At 43.2% G+C, this 16,459-nt stretch overlaps 3 protein-coding genes across 4 annotated transcripts; 2 read left to right on the top strand and 1 right to left on the bottom strand.

Moving 5' to 3' along the window:
- Nucleotides 1-455: 455 nt before the first annotated feature.
- capn10 (calpain 10) lies at nt 456-7,530 on the top strand. The gene is made up of 13 exons (XM_023405950.2): nt 456-742; nt 1,132-1,385; nt 1,935-2,066; nt 2,228-2,424; nt 2,597-2,826; nt 2,906-3,047; nt 3,330-3,496; nt 3,600-3,856; nt 3,943-4,145; nt 4,603-4,858; nt 5,596-5,789; nt 5,904-5,949; nt 6,400-7,530. Exons 2-13 carry the CDS (start codon nt 1,242-1,244, stop codon nt 6,427-6,429), a joined length of 1,998 nt encoding a protein of 665 aa, XP_023261718.1. The 5' UTR covers nt 456-742; nt 1,132-1,241; the 3' UTR covers nt 6,430-7,530.
- A 122-nt stretch (nt 7,531-7,652) lies between these two features.
- On the top strand, nt 7,653-11,859 carry eif4e2 (eukaryotic translation initiation factor 4E family member 2). 2 transcript variants are annotated; one of them, XM_023405939.2, is made up of 8 exons: nt 7,653-7,779; nt 8,674-8,785; nt 8,870-9,004; nt 9,181-9,285; nt 9,593-9,745; nt 9,838-9,974; nt 10,539-10,614; nt 10,721-11,859. In XM_023405939.2, the coding sequence occupies exons 1-7, from the start codon at nt 7,760-7,762 to the stop codon at nt 10,585-10,587; spliced, it is 711 nt and encodes a 236-aa protein (XP_023261707.1). In that variant the 5' UTR covers nt 7,653-7,759; the 3' UTR covers nt 10,588-10,614; nt 10,721-11,859. The 2 variants fall into 2 exon arrangements, with proteins under 2 accessions (XP_023261707.1, XP_023261708.1); XM_023405940.2 differs by having other exon boundaries at nt 9,838-9,978.
- Nucleotides 11,860-11,944: 85 nt separating this feature from the next.
- On the bottom strand, nt 11,945-16,412 carry LOC111654799 (phospholipid scramblase family member 5). The gene is made up of 8 exons (XM_023405937.2): nt 16,155-16,412; nt 14,954-15,302; nt 14,777-14,854; nt 14,445-14,637; nt 13,045-13,156; nt 12,860-12,959; nt 12,405-12,463; nt 11,945-12,102 (listed from the first exon to the last, which is right to left on the bottom strand). Exons 2-8 carry the CDS (start codon nt 15,291-15,293, stop codon nt 12,076-12,078), a joined length of 909 nt encoding a protein of 302 aa, XP_023261705.1. The 5' UTR covers nt 15,294-15,302; nt 16,155-16,412; the 3' UTR covers nt 11,945-12,075.
- Nucleotides 16,413-16,459: the final 47 nt, after the last annotated feature.

The raw sequence follows: 16,459 nt of genomic DNA, 5'->3' as shown, positions 1-16,459 counted from the left end.
CAGTACTTCAAAATAGTAGATTACTTAAGGACAGTCCTTGAGCAAATACACACTCAGCTGCCCGTTTATTAGGTTCACCAAGCTTATACTAATGTAGTCTAAGAGATGAAGGTTATGAAAATACTGATGATATTTGTTGTAGTTATTATTATTGTTGTTAATATTGTTGTTATTGGTGTCATCATCACCATATTGTTCAGCTTTCATTGAGATTTTATTCAGTTACTAGTTTAAAGTATTTCCAATAATTAGTCTAAACTCATATTAAAAGCCTCTGAAATGATCTTAAAGTTGAGTCAACACATGTCTGGTTTAAGCCTTAGTGAAGGTGGTATTTATTGCAGGGTTGTTGTATTAGACTGCATTGGTTTTAGGCAGGTTTACCTAATAGAGTGTGTAGTTCCCTGTATCAACAGTAGGTGGCAGGAGTGTTCAGCAGCACAGGAAGGATTCACTTTATGAATGAAGAGCTGGATGTCCAGGCGGAAGTGTTTTCATATTCAACGGGATGATATGTTTGATCTGGTTTGGATATAACTCTTGCTCATGACGAAATCTTTGGCGTTGTGGGATAAAAACCGGTTGTGTTTATACTTCTGAAACCATGAGAAGATGAAGCGATATGGAGATGCTACAGCTGTGCATTACAAGCTAACAGATGCTAACGTCAACCGCTAGCTGCAACTGTTATAAGGAAAACAATGACAGTCACGGGGGGAAAAATGCTTAATAGAGGAGAAAGGTAATAAAACAGAGAGCCACATAATTATTTGCTCTGTAATTAACATTGTATTTTAGTTTTGGGGACAGGTCAAACGTATTGTCTTTATATTTAACTGTAATTCGGTTGTGTGAAGTGGATAAGCATTAAAATGTTTCCCCCCTAAAACACTGTTTTACTTGCATATCATCAATGGTGTAACACTATATATCCATTGTTATAGCATTTATCATATCATAAATAACATGCATATAATACAATTGTCCAAATAATCACAAAATAAAAAAGAAAAAAATACCACAGGTAAACAGGTTAAACCTCCACTTTCTGTTGTTGTCTATGATCTTTGCACAGTACCACAAATCTCATGAATATGTAATGTATTTTTTTTTTGTTTGTTTTGTTTTTAGGTGTAATACAAGTGTAAAATGTACATGGGGTCAGTGAGGATGGTCACTGCTGGCTGAGGTTCACCCACTGACCCAGCAGGTAGGATCCAGGTTGAAAAGACGCAGCAGCCATGAAAGGAGAGGGCAGGGCAGAGTGCGGAGGTGAGGCTCTGTTTGAGGACCTGGACTTCCCCTCTGACGACACGTCCCTATTCTCTGACAGCTCCACGCCCATCGCCAGGCTGCAGGGAAACATTACTTGGCGGCGCCCGCAGGTTAGATCCATTGTCAAGGGGAAATGGGAAATGCCGCAGTGAATGCCTTGTTTGTTTGTCTTTGTTATGGGTTAAACGTTTACATGCTGTTGTTACTATCATGTGAAGCTTTCATCCCTTTTTGGCTTGTGACAGGTAAACTTGTATCACCTGTCAAAGGTTTATTTGTTCAACCACAGAAGGATATCTCTCTTATTATTACCTTATTAGTGCCTACAGGCTCAGAGTTATTGTTCAGTATTTCACAAATCAGATCTATTAAAAAAGAAACAGACAATATTTTTGCCATGTTTTTATTTTTATTTGTCTGTCATGTTGCAACCAACAAAATGATAACATTAAAAAACAATATTGAGAGAGGCCCTGACCTCCATGTTCACAAAAACAAATTGATTGAAATCAACATTCTTTACCCACTTTCAGTTCTGCACCTACTTTTTTTTTCACCCTCCCTCACAACCAAACTCCCAGGGCTATTGCAAGTCTTCTTTAAGTCTTCTTTAAACCTGCATGTCTCAGTCCTCCTTCATTTAAATTCCACACCTCCAGGAGATCTGCCAGTCACCAGTTCTCTTCCCTGACAACATCACCTTGGGTCATGCTAAACAAGGCTTATTAGGAGACTGCTGGTTTCTCTGTGCCTGCACCGTCCTGCTCAAGAACAAACATCTACTGAACAAGGTAGAGCAACAACTGCATTTTAATGGTTTTTATTCAATGTCTTGTAACTCTTTGTTCAGAATATGGAGAACTGAAAACATAGGCCCAGTTGTTAGAATAACGAATAAGGATGTTTCTATATTCTGTACTGCTGTAGTGACTTAGTCCATGATTCTCTGTAGGTATTGCCCCCAGACCAGCCCCAGTGGGGTGACAGCAGGTACAGGGGCTTCTTCCAGTTTCGTTTCTGGCAGCAGGGACACTGGACAGAGGTGACCATCGATGACTGCCTGCCCTGTATCAATTCCTCTCTCTGCTTCTCATGCTGCCACTCCCCCACTGCCTTTTGGGTAGCTCTATTGGAGAAGGCCTACGCCAAGTAAGTAGCCTGCGGAATTCCCCTGTCTTATCTCTCAGCTTAACCTACCATGAACTTTGACCTAGGGCAAATATTTTCTGTGTTATTTTGGAAAGTTTTACTGACCTTGTCATGCACTCCGTGTTTAGAGAAGTGTGGAAATCCTGTTTATTGTCCCTTCCATCCTCTCTAGGTTTCATGGCTCATATGAGCGACTGTGGGCGGGGCAGGTGTCTGAGGCCCTGGTGGATTTGACCGGTGGCCTAGCAGAACACTGGAGCTTAGGGGACTTGGGGTCAGAGGAGGAGCAGAGACCAGAGCAGGACAGCGACCAGGTCAGGAGGAGAAGGCTGGACCTGAACCTTCTGTACCCTGTGAAGCAGGAGTGTGCGTTGAGCTGCTCCACTCACAGCAGCCCTGGAGGTCAGGAAAATGTTTTCCTTGCAGATAAAAGTGATCTTGGGATCACTTGTCACATAACCTGTTGATCTCTTTGTTCTAGGTGCCAGTGAGCTGGGTCAATACCATGCTCTGACTGTCATGGAGTGGTTGGATGTGAAGACGCTGTCAGGGAGCGAAGTACGGCTGCTCAGGATCAGAAACCCCTGGGGAAGATGCTGCTGGGGAGGGGCCTGGATAGAGAGGTAGGGAGGCATGTCACAGTGAAGATTTGTCTGTTTTACATGTGTGCAACCTCAAAAAGAGTTTTGCTGAATCCATATGTCCACCCTCTGGACTTGAGTACTGAAGTGCTTACCATAATCACATCAGGTCTGCTGTCGTGCTATGCCACATTGTGCCATGTGATGGGACTTCAGACCTCAATCACTGCCATAAATATTACCGATCAGTGTGCAAGTGCGGGGAAGTTCAGACATTGGGATTCAGCCCCGGTCTTCATTCAGTCTTTCTACCCCTCTCTGCAGTGGTGCAGGTTGGAGCTCTGTCGAACCTGTTTGTGCTTCAGATCTACAAGCCAGGGCTGCCGAGGGCGAGTTCTGGTTGGATGAGGCCGAATTCATGTCGCAGTTTGATGATGTCACAGTGGGATACCCCATCAGTGAGGAGGGACACCTAAAGAGCATCTATACTGGTAATTTCCGTATTTTGTTGAAGAGGGTTTTTTTACTTTCAGTCTCTAATTCTGGCCTCCTTGGCAACATCTTTTTCAACCTGAAAACTCTCATCTCTGGCAGGAAGTCTGCTCAAACACAGCCATCAGCTGGCTGGCCGGTGGATAAAAGGGCACTCAGCTGGTGGTAGTCGGAACAGCAGCAGCTACGGTACCAACCCCAAATTTTGGCTGAAAGTGAGTGAGAGAGGAGAGGTTCTGGTGTCCCTGCTGCAGCATAGGAAGTGGAGAAACACAGAGAAATACGCACAAACGCCGCTCGAGGACAACAAGAACACAAAGCACCAGCACTACCAGGCTACTGCTCTACACATGTGGAAGGTTTGTAGTGTCATTCGCATTGGAAACGAGCGATGCAGTGTTTGTTCGTGGCTTTGCCTCAGTTGAAAGCAATTTTCTGTCACCAGGTGGAGAAGAAGCGTTTTAATCTGAGCCGGATGTTGAACAAACCTCCATGTGCTTCTACCCACTGCCACGCCTACGAGAGAGAGGTGGTCCTCCACGGGCAGCTGGAGCCCGGATACTACTTGCTGATCCCCAGCACCTACCAGCCAGACGCTGAGGTCCGCTTTCTCATCAGGGTCTTTTCCTCCTCTTCCATATCCCTTAGGTAACGACCAGTTAATGGGAAAAGAAAGTAAATTCCATCCATGCTGTGTTTCTTTTTTATTTCAAATGTTGAACTTTATAGTTTCAAAATGTTCAGGTACATTCATGTGCTTTAATTTTACTTCCTGCATAGCCCACCGTGTCTATTGAGAAAAAAAACCCAACTAACTAATTATGATCTCAGATTAATAAACTGTAGGCCTAGACATAAAGTATCAGAACAGAGTGTACAGATAGTAGATATATAGTGACACCTGCTGGTCAAATTGAAAAAAGAATCATATAGTAAATTAAACTTTTTTTTTTAATCCTTTTAAACAGCAGGAAGGAGACTTTAAGCCATTAACTTAAACATTTTACAGAATATGGTTTTTCTTAGTGTCGCATTTCATCATTTAAAGTGCTTATTTGTAATGATTGAATTATTCATGACCTAATAATGTCTGTGTTCTTCTCAGTGCCCTGAAAAGCCCAGCACCTTTACTGCCATTAACAACAGATGGGGAGTGGGAGACCAGTTACTTCCGGGGCTCGTGGGTGGAGGGAAGGACGGCCGGAGGAAGCAGGAACTTCCTGTCTCACTGGCACAACCCCCGCTTCCCTTTTACAGTGTGTGACCACCCAGCGGTGACATCAGGAGTTAATGTCAGGATAACCCTGCAGCAGAACCGCCCTGACACTGATCTGCACCCTGTTGGCTTTCACATTTACAAGGTTAGTCACATATTAAGGGAGAATACCAGTGTCATTTAGAGGCGTTAGATGGACATCTACTTCTGTGTACGTTACCCCAGTCATTCTGCTGTGAATTCTGTTCACATCTTTGAAATGTTAGTCTTTTGGACAGTAACACCTACTTTAAGGAGTCTGTGTTTGCGTGAATGTCGATATTGGAAAGGATGTCACATCTAACTTAGATGCTTCATATAAAAAAACATAAATCGAACAATTGTGTTCCCTAGGAAAGATTTTTTGATAAGTTATTTACAGTTATTTGCTGTGGTCCAAAGCACTGGTATATAATAACTTGTATGTAACAAAATAAACACAAGAAAACTTCTTCTTTTGGTAGAAAGAATTCAAGTAGTTTTCATGTCTCTGAAGGTGTCACTGAAGGAGGAAACCAGTTATCCACCAATTATCAATGACATTTTGAAAACACCAGTGTAAATTCACTGGTGTTACCTCAGTCAATTTTCTCCAATAGTCCTAAACACAACTTAATAGACAAAACAGATTGAACACAATAAGAATGCCAGAGTGTATGTATATATATATATTTACTTTGACTTTGATGAGCTTAAGTAAATGACAATACAACTGTCACCAACTTATAAAATATTTATAAATCCTTATTACACTGTATGAAATGATAATTTAGTTAATGATGAATGTAAAGTTCTTTTATAAGTCTATCCAAGTATCTGAGTTTGACGATGTACTGTATCCAGGTCCCAGAAGGAGCATCTGCGCAGACGATCCCCAGGGACGAGGATCCTGTGGCCAGTTGCGTCCCCCACTGTTACATGCAGGATGTCAGTCTGGCCTGTAGTCTTCCTCCTGGAGCTTACACCATATTACCGTCCACTTACGAACCTGACTGCTCAGCAAACTTCACCCTCAGCCTGGCTCGCAGAATACACAGGTTAGCCCTATTCCTGTCTTAACGTTCTGGTCACAATGTTATTACACAGGTAATAGCAGCAGCTTCAGGTTACATCACTGTCAGAAGTAATAGTTGAATGTTTGTCTCTTTCAGGAAGGTGGTGAAAAGTCAGGAGAGGCTGGGGAGAGCCATTCAGGAGGTTTGTATGTTATTTGTAACTGATTTATTGCTTAAATCATATGTGAAGCATATAAAAAACATTTGCTGTTTCCAGCTCCTCAGTTATCAAGATTTTAGATTGCTGACAAAACAAACAGTTTGAGGGCGTGACCTTGGGCTCTGGGGAGTCATGATTGACTTTTTCTTTTTCTATTTTCTGAGTAAATAAAAGAAACATCTAAATGGAAAATATTTGTTATTTGCAGCCATTGTATTGTTACATTGAGAAACTCTACTGTCACCTCTGCTCACACTGTGTTTTAACTCCAGTAAAGCTCAACAAATGCAAATCTTGCACCAGGGGCAATTCAGTGCAACAAATTGGGCGTATGCATAGCTTACATACATATTTTAAAGTCTGTGATTGTGGTCAGAAGATGGCAGCACTGAATAATCGCTCTGTCTTGCTTTGTCTTTCTCTGGGCGGCAGGTCTCTCACATCTCTGTGATGCAAAGCTAGTTCTCTGGGACTGTTGCTGCTCCACTGACGTCGACTCACCTCCCTGTGCCTCTTGGCCCACGATGAAAGAACCAGCTCTCCCATACACCCTCACCGTACAGGCTGTGTATGTGTGTGTGTGTGTGTGTGTGTGTGTGCATGTATGTGTACCATGAGTGGCTGAGAAGGCAGGCAGATAGAGAGATTTAGTGGGAATGTGTGTGTCGGGAATCCTAGAAAGCCCTTTATCCTGAACCACTGAGGCTCAGGGCTGATGGGCAGCAACACACTCATGGGCGATTAGGACATCAGAGGTTGTCGGTGGGCTGGGCTGCTAATGAAGTATGACGGGACTGGCTGGTGTAAACAAACAGCAGCCATTGAAGAGGGCCGCCACTGCTCTTGCTCATTCACTCACTGGTGCGCCTGCCGGCCCGGAACAAAGGGCCCTCTCATGAAGGTCCTCACAGAGGCATAGGGGGCAAGGGGTGAGGGGATGGTCTCCACCAGCAGAGCCAACCAAACCACACCACACCATACCATGCCATACCATACCAGAGCTTTTCTCCCATCCCTCACCCCCAGACAATCTGCTCCTTAGCTAGCTTGAATTGTTCGTCTCTGGACACAGACACAGGGTTTTCTCAATCCTTCATCCCCTAAACCCGCTCACCATCCTGACTAACCCTAAAGTCAGGCTGAACCTAAAGAGGTCCTCAAAGTTCCTGACTCTATCCTCAACCCCATCACCCCCCACCTCCCTTTTTGTCCCCCTAGACTCGGTCCAGAGCCCTGCTTGGACCTGAACACAACCACCGTTTGAAGGACCGCAAGAACAGATGACAAGCGGACGGATGGAGGGGATGAAACGAGGGGATGCGGCACATCAGAGGAAGCCGGTTCATGTGAAGAAGCCGCCAGCCCTTTTTGTGTTGAGGCTGCTGTATGTGTGGTGCTGTGGCTGCCTGCTCATACCCATGTCTGTGTGTGCAGAAGTCAAAGGGTTTCTGATTATTCACTGGAGCCACAGTTAACAGACTTTTAAAAAAGATTACTGATTAGAGTGGTACTGGTTTGGGAATCAGCTGTATGAGATGTGTTGAATAAAATGTTAAAACATTACTTGGTTCTATTGTGTGTCATATTTTTTTTTATGTGATTTTGGCTTTACACATGTGTGACTTTCTATCATGCAAAGAGAAAGCTGAGACACCCTGAACTCTCCACGCTCATCACCACGACAAGCAGCACATGGCGTGCGCGTACACTTCGCGTCCACAGTGCGCGCCACCGTTCCTGCGGAATTCAGGAGGCTGTGGTCGGACCCCGAGAGACTCCCACCTAGAAAATAATGAACAACAAATTTGACGCGTGAGTAGTGAAAAGTTTCTGTGGAGTATCTACCAGAGAGTGGGCTCCCTGTCGCGACTGCACAGCCACCGGGGAGCTTTAACGTTAATGAGAAGCTGTCGCGTTGCGTGTAAAAAGAGAGGTGTGTCAGATTCATTGCATGGTCCTGCATGCTCTGTAGTGCTTATAAACCCAAACGAGAGCGAGGTCCGCATAGACGTGTGCATTTAAAACAAATGGGAGCAACAACAGGGAGTAAATTGTGTTCTGTAATAGGAAATGTGCCGTGTTGCTAGGTGTAGCTTAGCTTGCCGGAAGGCGCCCAGGCCCTGAATCCTCGGTGTGGTGGTTGTTTAGAGGCGGGGGAAGGTGCGTGAGAGCTCGGCTCAAGCTAGACTCCCGTGGCCCTGAAACACGGGAAAGACACGTACAGCGTGTTGAGGCGATTCATGGTCAGTGTAGTTTAGGGGAGGTGTGTACATGTGCAATATAAACTGTCTACATCTTTGCAGTTCACAAGGAGAAAGTACACTCACCAATTTGTTGCATGTAGCTGAAACTGTTGCAGTAAAATGCAGCAGCCCTGCAATAAATCATGTCTTTAAGAAGGCAGTGACGCTCAGTTTTAGCTGTAAGTGTTTCTATTATTTTGTGTACCCCATTTCACGTCACTGTACACCAAATATTAGAAATACACGTCACTATGACACAGTACAGTTCAACAGCACAAACTGCAGTCTCTAAGATTATCATAAAATTGTCTAATCACATGTAATCCATTGCAGGACTTTTATATTAGACTGTAATACTTTAAGCAAAGTGGTCCTAATAAATTGGCAACACCCCTTCATGTAAACTAGTCAATGCATGTCACAGACGTTTTTATTTTGCTGCTTTTGTTTCCATCATATCCAGTCTGAAAGATGATGACAGTGGAGACCACGACCAGGACCAAGGCTCACCGAAAGACAGTGAGAAGGAGAAAACTGAAGACGAGGACAAGGAACAGAACACTTCCAAGAAAAAGGTGAGTCTGTTAAAGAATGACTCATATGCGTTTGATGCCTCTGAAGTTAATTGTTTGGCTTAGTCATGTTTTCCTTGTCTGCAGATGGTTGTGCCAGGGGCAGGAGAGCACCCTCTTCAATACAACTACACCTTCTGGTACTCCAGACGCACCCCGGGGAGACCAGCCAGCACACAGAGCTATGAACAGAACATCAAACAGATTGGCAGCTTCGCCTCGGTATGTGCCTCCTCATGACAACTTTAGAGAGAGCGTACAGACAGTAGATAGTGAGGGGACCCTCTTTTGCTTTTGTTTATCACCATAGCCAGACGCAGCCCTAACCATTAAATGCAAGCTTATGCTGACTCATTCTCCCACCATTATTGACATAACCATTTCTTCTCCTTTCTTAGGTGGAGCAGTTCTGGCGTTTCTATAGTCACATGATCCGGCCAGGCGATCTTACAGGCCATAGTGACTTTCACCTCTTCAAAGAGGGTATTAAACCCATGTGGGAGGTGAGTACACATTTGCTGATATCTTGGACTTGTTTAGTTATTGTACACTAAAGAATGTTTTATAAAGGTTCAGGGGCGTCGTGTAGCGTAGTGGTTTAAGCAGGCGCCCCATGTGTAGAGGCTACAGTCCTCGCTGCAGTCGGCCCCGGTTCGAATCCCGCATCGGACGGCCCTTCGCTGCATGTCATTCCCCCTCTCTCTGCCTCCCCGTTTCCTGTCACTCTCCACTGTGCTGTCCATTAAAGGCATAAAAGCCCCAAAAAAAATATACTTTAAAGGTTCATACTCAACCCCTGCATGTCTTTAGGATGATGCCAATAAGATGGGTGGGAAGTGGATCATCCGTCTGAGGAAAGGCCTAGCATCTCGGTGTTGGGAGAACCTGATCCTGGCCATGCTGGGGGAGCAGTTCATGGTGGGAGAGGAGATCTGTGGGGCTGTGGTGTCAGTACGCTTCCAGGTAAACCCACCAACAGACACCTGTTGCATGTAATCCTGCACTGCCTACTGTAATGTACTCAGACATGCCTTCTGATGCTTTTTTTTCCCCAGGAGGACATAATTTCCATCTGGAACAAGACAGCTAGTGACCAGGCGACCACTGCTCGCATCAGAGACACCCTGCGCAGAGTCCTCAACCTGCCTCCCAACACCATCATGGAGTACAAGACACACACAGACAGCATTAAGTATGTATGTCTCCACCCTTTTTTATTATTTTTCTTCTCTCCAACCCTCTCTCTCACACATAAATGTTTGCATGCTCATAAACTTAACATTTCCTCTCTTTAACTGTAGTGCGTCAGTGTTGTTTCAGAGCTGAATTTTATAAAACATTTTGATGTGATTTTGAATGAACGATTAATCAATATAGTTTTTTTATCAAGCAAAACTGCTACTTCTCTCTGTTTTATATCATTTTAAACTGAATATCTTTGGGCTTTAGGAAATCATGATGAGCATTTTTCTCTTTCTTGTGACATTTACATTAAAAAGTATTACAGTATTAGACATTACTCTCTTTGGGAATGATAATGTATTAAATGCTTTATCTCAACATTCACAGCTATTTTTCATTGTCAGTTGTTGGTCTAATGTAAAAAGTAAATTAGAACCATGTATGTAACTCCCTGTTCCATGTGCTTTTGCAGTAAATTGATGCACCTGTTACTCCACCATTGAAAAGGCACAAATATATAAACACTTTGTTTGCTGTATTACGAATGATGATGTACTGCATCTACATTTCGCAGAGCCTGGGAAGACTTCCATGGTCTGGTGAATGCTAGTGGCGGACGTTAGCCCCTCACACAGAAAACCTCTGCAAGGGTAAGACCTGTTGCTACATTAATTTAGAGCAAAAGAAATAGTTTTTCTCTGACGTACTTTGTTTCATTATGATATGATGATGTTTGTCTCTGTTTGCCGTGTGTAGGTGTGTGTATTTGTGATGTGTTGAGGGATGACGAGTCCAGGGAAGGATACCTCTGCGTGAGTTGGCACTGTGTGATCTGAAGACAGAGTAAAAGTCAGGGACAGAGGCAAGAAGACCATTCCTTCTGTGTGTCAAATTGGAAATGAACAGAAAAGCCTTTCAACGGGACACTGAACCAAGTTGAAGAGAGAAATGTGCGTTATTTTTAATCAACCAGAGGAGAGCAAAGCCTCCCTTTTTATGTTTTGTAATGCAAGTTGTAACATCTGTTAACTTGCCACCAGAGAGGGGGGGGCATCTGACTGGTGTTTGGTCATTAGCTGTTAACAAAGTGTACTTGACAAAATTCAAGAAAACCAACAACAAAGCCAATCTGTTATAATGCGAGATCTGATTTTATTGCTTAACATAACATCACACTTCCTGCTGTCAAAATAAATCTGTGTTAATCTGTTTTATTGGGACTCAAACAGGGTTGCTGGTAGATGTTATTTTATTACAGTGCTGTATTTTATCTACAATTCCTCTGGTCATTTCGAACTAGAATGATTACTATTATTGTGTACGATATATTTGTAAATACAGTCCACTTCAAAGATCACTTAATTGAATCAGCGATGGTTCTCCGTCTTTGACCTGGAAGTTGAATCCCAAAGGATGAGGACCATCCTGTGTTGAGCAGAAGGTTGTATAGCCGGCATCTTAAAAATGGACTGCCAAGCTGCCTAGATCACTGTGCCTGGCCTCGAGCCCGACCCAGGTTTCCCTTATGTCTTTTTTTGTCTTTACCCCGCCTTTAAATAATCCAAGGGTCGGGCTCTGCTTTAATGTCCTCAGCAAAGGTGTATAGGGGTCCTGGAACACTGGCCTTCACTCCTTTTCCATTTTGTAGTAAAAGAAATGAAACTAGGCCCAGGTCCAGGGTCTGTGACAGTTTTTATTAATTCCTCGGGAGCATTTTTTGGAACCATGTTAAGAAAGCGCCTATAGTTTGTTGAAAAACTGTAATGCTGGCAATGTTTGGTAGTGTGATGATGGGTGCAGGTGTCTGCGTGTGTGTCAAAAGTGAAGAAACACTGTTGGATGTACACCTGATGGATTATATAGCAATAAATGTCAAATATGCATCTGCTGCTAAAGCCGGTTCAGTGTCACTTTCTTTCATAAATGGATGTTGAAACTGAGTAGAGGTTCGTTTAGAAAGGTTCGGCTACACCTTTCAATGCCACAGGAGCCTTGGTGCACATGCTGTAGTGTCTTTGTACCATGAAAATCTGTGACCTGGCTGGTGTGCCTCACTAGCCCTTGTCCACTTATTGTGAGTCTGTTACGAATGATTGGTCGTGTTTCACTGATCAGCTCATCTCAAAGAACATGTGATTCTGTGGAGAAATAATTAAAACAGGTGAGCTCACCAGTGAGGGGATTTAATTATGACTGAAATCTAACTAAGTACATTTAATGAAGCACTATACTAAAGTACACATTTAAGTATTTCAATTTAATGCCACTTAATACTTCTAATCAAATTTTATACATAATATCTTAATATGGTGCAATGAATACAATTATAATGCATTACAGATTAAACTATACCCAACTGTATATAAATAGGTCAGTTCCACTAAGATCAACTACAACAGTAAAAGGGCAATAGAATGACAAAAGTATTTCATATGCTTACCAACAAGAAGGTGGCTGCCAACAGCAGCATCTTAATGTGTGATTCCACACTCAGTGGCACTGGAAGAGTGAAACAGATTTAGGAATGGCATCATTATGAATTTGAAATGCGACTGGGGTATAAAAGGCTGTTGGTACCTCAAAAGGCCACATTGATAAAATGAAAAACATGTTACGACAGCGTTAACCAAACAGTGCTTTTTTCAGCAAGCAAAACAAAATGTGAAGTGCAAGATAGTTTTTACAATCTGAAGAAGGCTGTCATGCTCTAGAGTTTACTTTTTGTGTTGCTAAGAAACTAGAGAGAGAGATTTGTGAAAAGAAACATATAAGTCGAGTTCTTGATGATGCTATTTCAGTAAAACTTGTTTTGCTTTGGCTTCCAAAGGTGCACATGACAGAAAGAAATTGGCAACCACTCCATAAGAAATTAGGAATAAAATCTCTGGAACTCACCCTCCAACCCAAAATACTCATGATCCATGTTATGCTCGTCACTGAAGCCAGGCCATTTCTTCCATATTGTGCCAATTTTCTCACCAATGTTTGAGACAATCTGGTTTATGATTAAAAGCCAAAAATAGTGAATGTGATACACTTGTAGAAACATATTTTATTTTTGGTTGCTTAAATGTTACTACCTGAAATTGCTGGTTGGAGAAACAGCGGCACGGACAGCAGGAGCCCTGGATTCTGATGGCGTTTGCTCCTTCTGAATCACATACTTCCAGAAGAGGGGTGAACATGCTCCACCTTGCAACACAGTCAGCACAACAACTTAACGCACTTACGCTTACATGATCGTGCAATAAGCAACCTGGCAGATGCACTGGCCAGTACTTCACTCAGTGGCGCAACCCAGCCTTGATGCTTGGTTGATCACATTTTCAGCTGTCATGATTCTGCAGCACCAAAACCATTGTTCGCTTGGTGTCGGAAGGGTTCAAATTGGGGCATGCTTTATTCTAGCACAACTGAGGGAATATTTATACCAAGTAGACCTCTGGTCACTGAAACCTCTGCCAGGTCAGTAATTAGACAAAACCTCATCGAGTGTTGCTTCTGGAAAACTCTAAATTCGACACACAAAGGCACCCCAGCTAACCCTGGAGTCAAACTCAGGCCAGATGAAGAAGGAAGCATTTTGGTTTGGCTACAGCAGACAGGGTGCTGCCATTGCTCCCATTAGCCAACATTCCCATTAAGGAGGATGCTGCATTCCTTCCTTTCCCAGTCCAGTGCAGTTCTGTTGGTGTGTCTCCGTGCAGACAGCTGTTTTGTGCATTAACTCCCCCAGGTTTAGACTACACCCCGGCTGTGTGGAACAGTAAAAGCTCTCAATGCTATTTACGGACAGGCCTGGGCATCTACGGTGGCTCAGGGTGGCCAGAGGCTAGGAGCGACATGGAAAAAGGCTCACATGACAAACTGTTCAGTATGAGAATGTATAGTATTACGGTGTCTGGTACAATAGTCTGGTAGCGGGAGGTCAAAGGGTTAAAGGGTTCATTCATCGAAATGACAAAAAATCAGCAGCAACATGTCTGTCCATGAGTCCTTTAGAGCATGCTGACTGTAACTAGCAAAGTGAATTTCTTTCAATGCTGTGAGCACCTCAAACAAAATCCATTTACCACTGCTGTATTAATACTGCATTACCTCAGTAAAAGTACAGAAGCATTAGCAGGAAAATGCACTTCAAGTTTCAAAAATGAAAGTACTCATTATGTAGGATGATGATGCTATTTTTTTTTTATATTACTGAAATATTATTTGTGATTCATTAATGTGTTAGAAGCTTTAATGTTAGGTGAGTTTAATATTTCATTTTTTGACAATGCGCCATATTTTAGAAGCTGATCATGGATGTAATATGTAAACTGTAACAGAGCAAAAAAATACAATATTTCCCTCTGAAATGTAGTGGAGCAGAAGTATGAAGTAGCAGAAAATAGAAATACTCAATTAAGTGCAGACCCTTCCAAACTGTTCTAATGCACTTTCCACCAAGAACAATATGAGCAGATTCAGATTCTCCTACCTCTGGCATACAGTGCCAATGAGATGTTTTTGAGGTGTGTAGACTCTCATCTCCATCAGGCAGCAGCTGAGGCAGCAGGCATCCACCCTAAGGGGCCTTTCAAAATAAAAGACCTGGTGGCCCTGACAGTCGAAGCCCTTGAAAGAACAGGCCCGAGCTGGACCACAACACTGGAGACACACACACGAGCTCTCTGACAGGAGGAAGACATAAAGGAGAGACAGAGAATACACAGAAAACCATCATTATTCCCTCTCCCTTGATACAAAATGCAGACGAGATGAATGTTCTCAGTTAAAACACATGTACTGTAGCTGAACATGCACCAGTACCTTCCACAGCCACAAATAACTGCGACCTGCTGCCTCCTGTGGTGATGCTGTAGATCTTCCTGGGAACACACTGTGGACCTGCAATGATGAAGCATTGTTCTCTTCAGGTAGAGAAATCTCTGCACAGTAATCCTCTTCTACACACAGACACAGAGAACTGGACATATTTGTTCTTACCTTGCAACTCTGGCCGAGCATCAATATGAATCTCACTGACTGTTTCCAGTGTGGACATAAAGTCTGATCTCGCTGCACCTCCGAAGTTCTGCCCCTCCGTCCCTGGCCTGCTCACTTTCTCTGGTGGCTGCATGAAGCCGTTCTCCATCTTCTCCTGACTTGAAAGCTGCTTATCAGATCCCCAGCCAGGAGGCGTTCGCTGAGGTTTGGGTCCAGGTGAGTGAGTCTGGCACTCACATGAAGGCTCACAGCGGTTCTGGAAAGCTCTTAAGATCATCTGGATGTGCTTTTCTCGTTCCAGACGACCAAATGGAAGAGGCTGGTTGGTCACTGCTGACATGGTGTAAAACTGAAAATATAGGCGGATGAAGCAATTTCATAAGAACCTTCAATTACAGAATTTTCAACATCTAATCTTGTTTTTTGGGAACTGTTGGACTAAATCAGTTGGTTCCCAAATTTTTTTTTTGTGTGTGACCCTTAAACACAAAGCATTACGAGTTGCGATCAGTTCAGTCGAAGGGGGATTTTCTTCTCTGAGACTGTTTCATTTGAATAATTTTTAGGTGCCTTAAGATGTAAAACTACACCGCTGGACTTAAAGGTTCATTGTTTACCTTGGAAATTGTAGATTGACCAAAAAATACGGATCAAAACGTCGACTGAAAGTATATCAACAAAGAAAAAAGTCAGGAAGATCTGCATAACTTTATTTTGGAAATCCCAACCACTGGTTTAAACGTACAAACAGCTTAGAAGTCCTTAGAATACAAACTTTCTTTTTAATATGAAATGAAGTCAACGAGTTAATTCTCAAAGTTATGTGCAAAAGTTTAAGGAAAACAGCTTTTCTCCTACCACTCTGTCTCAGACAGTTCCCTGGCGGCAATATAAACATCCTCCTGTCGAAAACAAAGTGATTTCTCCATAGCAGCCAGCCTGAGCTTCTTATTTATTCACATCACACACTCACAGTCCTGCCGGACGGTTTGGTCTCATTCTGCAGCTGCAGAACAACAACACTGTATATTCCTCCATAACACCAAGATGAAGCCTTCTGTCAAGCGCACATACAGTGACTGCTAAAAGAAAACCACAAATTGCTAACGTTTCCTTATAGCATTCTTTCCTAGTTATATATGAGCTAATAGATACACAAAGATAGAAAATAGCACACAAGAATTAAAAGTCTTTTGCTTACCAGAGACCAGGCAAACGCTCATGAGTCCTCAGGATCAGGAGGGGTTAAGCGCCAACCTCCTTAGCACCTCTGTGTGTTTGTGTCAATATTCATGTAGTAATGTTTGTGAGTGTGTGTGTGTCTGGAGCTCTAACTCCCACTCTCGTCCCCCACTGTCTGTCTTATCCCCCGACTCTGTTTCCATCCCAACTAGCCGGATCTGCCTTTTGTTGGGCTAGAAAGGCACCACTCAGCCATGTAATTGAAATCCTGCTTCCAGAGGTGGGGGGCTGCACAGTGGGTCTGTGTTTCTGGGATAGCCTGGG

The sequence above is a fragment of the Seriola lalandi genome, unplaced genomic scaffold, assembly GCF_002814215.2.
Source record: "Seriola lalandi dorsalis isolate HSWRI2012SDOR001 ecotype SW California unplaced genomic scaffold, Sedor1 jcf7180002054290, whole genome shotgun sequence".
In the NCBI taxonomy this organism is placed as follows: domain Eukaryota; kingdom Metazoa; phylum Chordata; class Actinopteri; order Carangiformes; family Carangidae; genus Seriola; species Seriola lalandi.
The sequence above is the reverse complement of the archived record's forward strand: the minus strand, read 5'-3'. Positions and strand labels throughout refer to the sequence as shown.

Coding starts and splice junctions, on each gene's coding strand:
- capn10 (XM_023405950.2), top strand. CDS start 1,242: ATGAAAGGAGAGGGCAGGGCAGAGTGCGGAGGTGAGGCTCTGTTTGAG. Junction 2,067..2,227: donor ACAAACATCTACTGAACAAG/GTAGAGCAACAA, acceptor GATTCTCTGTAG/GTATTGCCCCCAGACCAGCC. Junction 2,827..2,905: donor CACTCACAGCAGCCCTGGAG/GTCAGGAAAATG, acceptor TCTTTGTTCTAG/GTGCCAGTGAGCTGGGTCAA.
- eif4e2 (XM_023405939.2), top strand. CDS start 7,760: ATGAACAACAAATTTGACGC. Junction 9,286..9,592: donor GTATTAAACCCATGTGGGAG/GTGAGTACACAT, acceptor GCATGTCTTTAG/GATGATGCCAATAAGATGGG. Junction 9,975..10,538: donor ACACACACAGACAGCATTAA/GTATGTATGTCT, acceptor TACATTTCGCAG/AGCCTGGGAAGACTTCCATG.
- LOC111654799 (XM_023405937.2), bottom strand. CDS start 15,293: ATGTCAGCAGTGACCAACCAGCCTCTTCCATTTGGTCGTCTGGAACGA. Junction 14,638..14,776: donor GTTATTTGTGGCTGTGGAAG/GTACTGGTGCAT, acceptor TCCTCCTGTCAG/AGAGCTCGTGTGTGTGTCTC. Junction 12,464..12,859: donor TGAGTATTTTGGGTTGGAGG/GTGAGTTCCAGA, acceptor TCACTCTTCCAG/TGCCACTGAGTGTGGAATCA.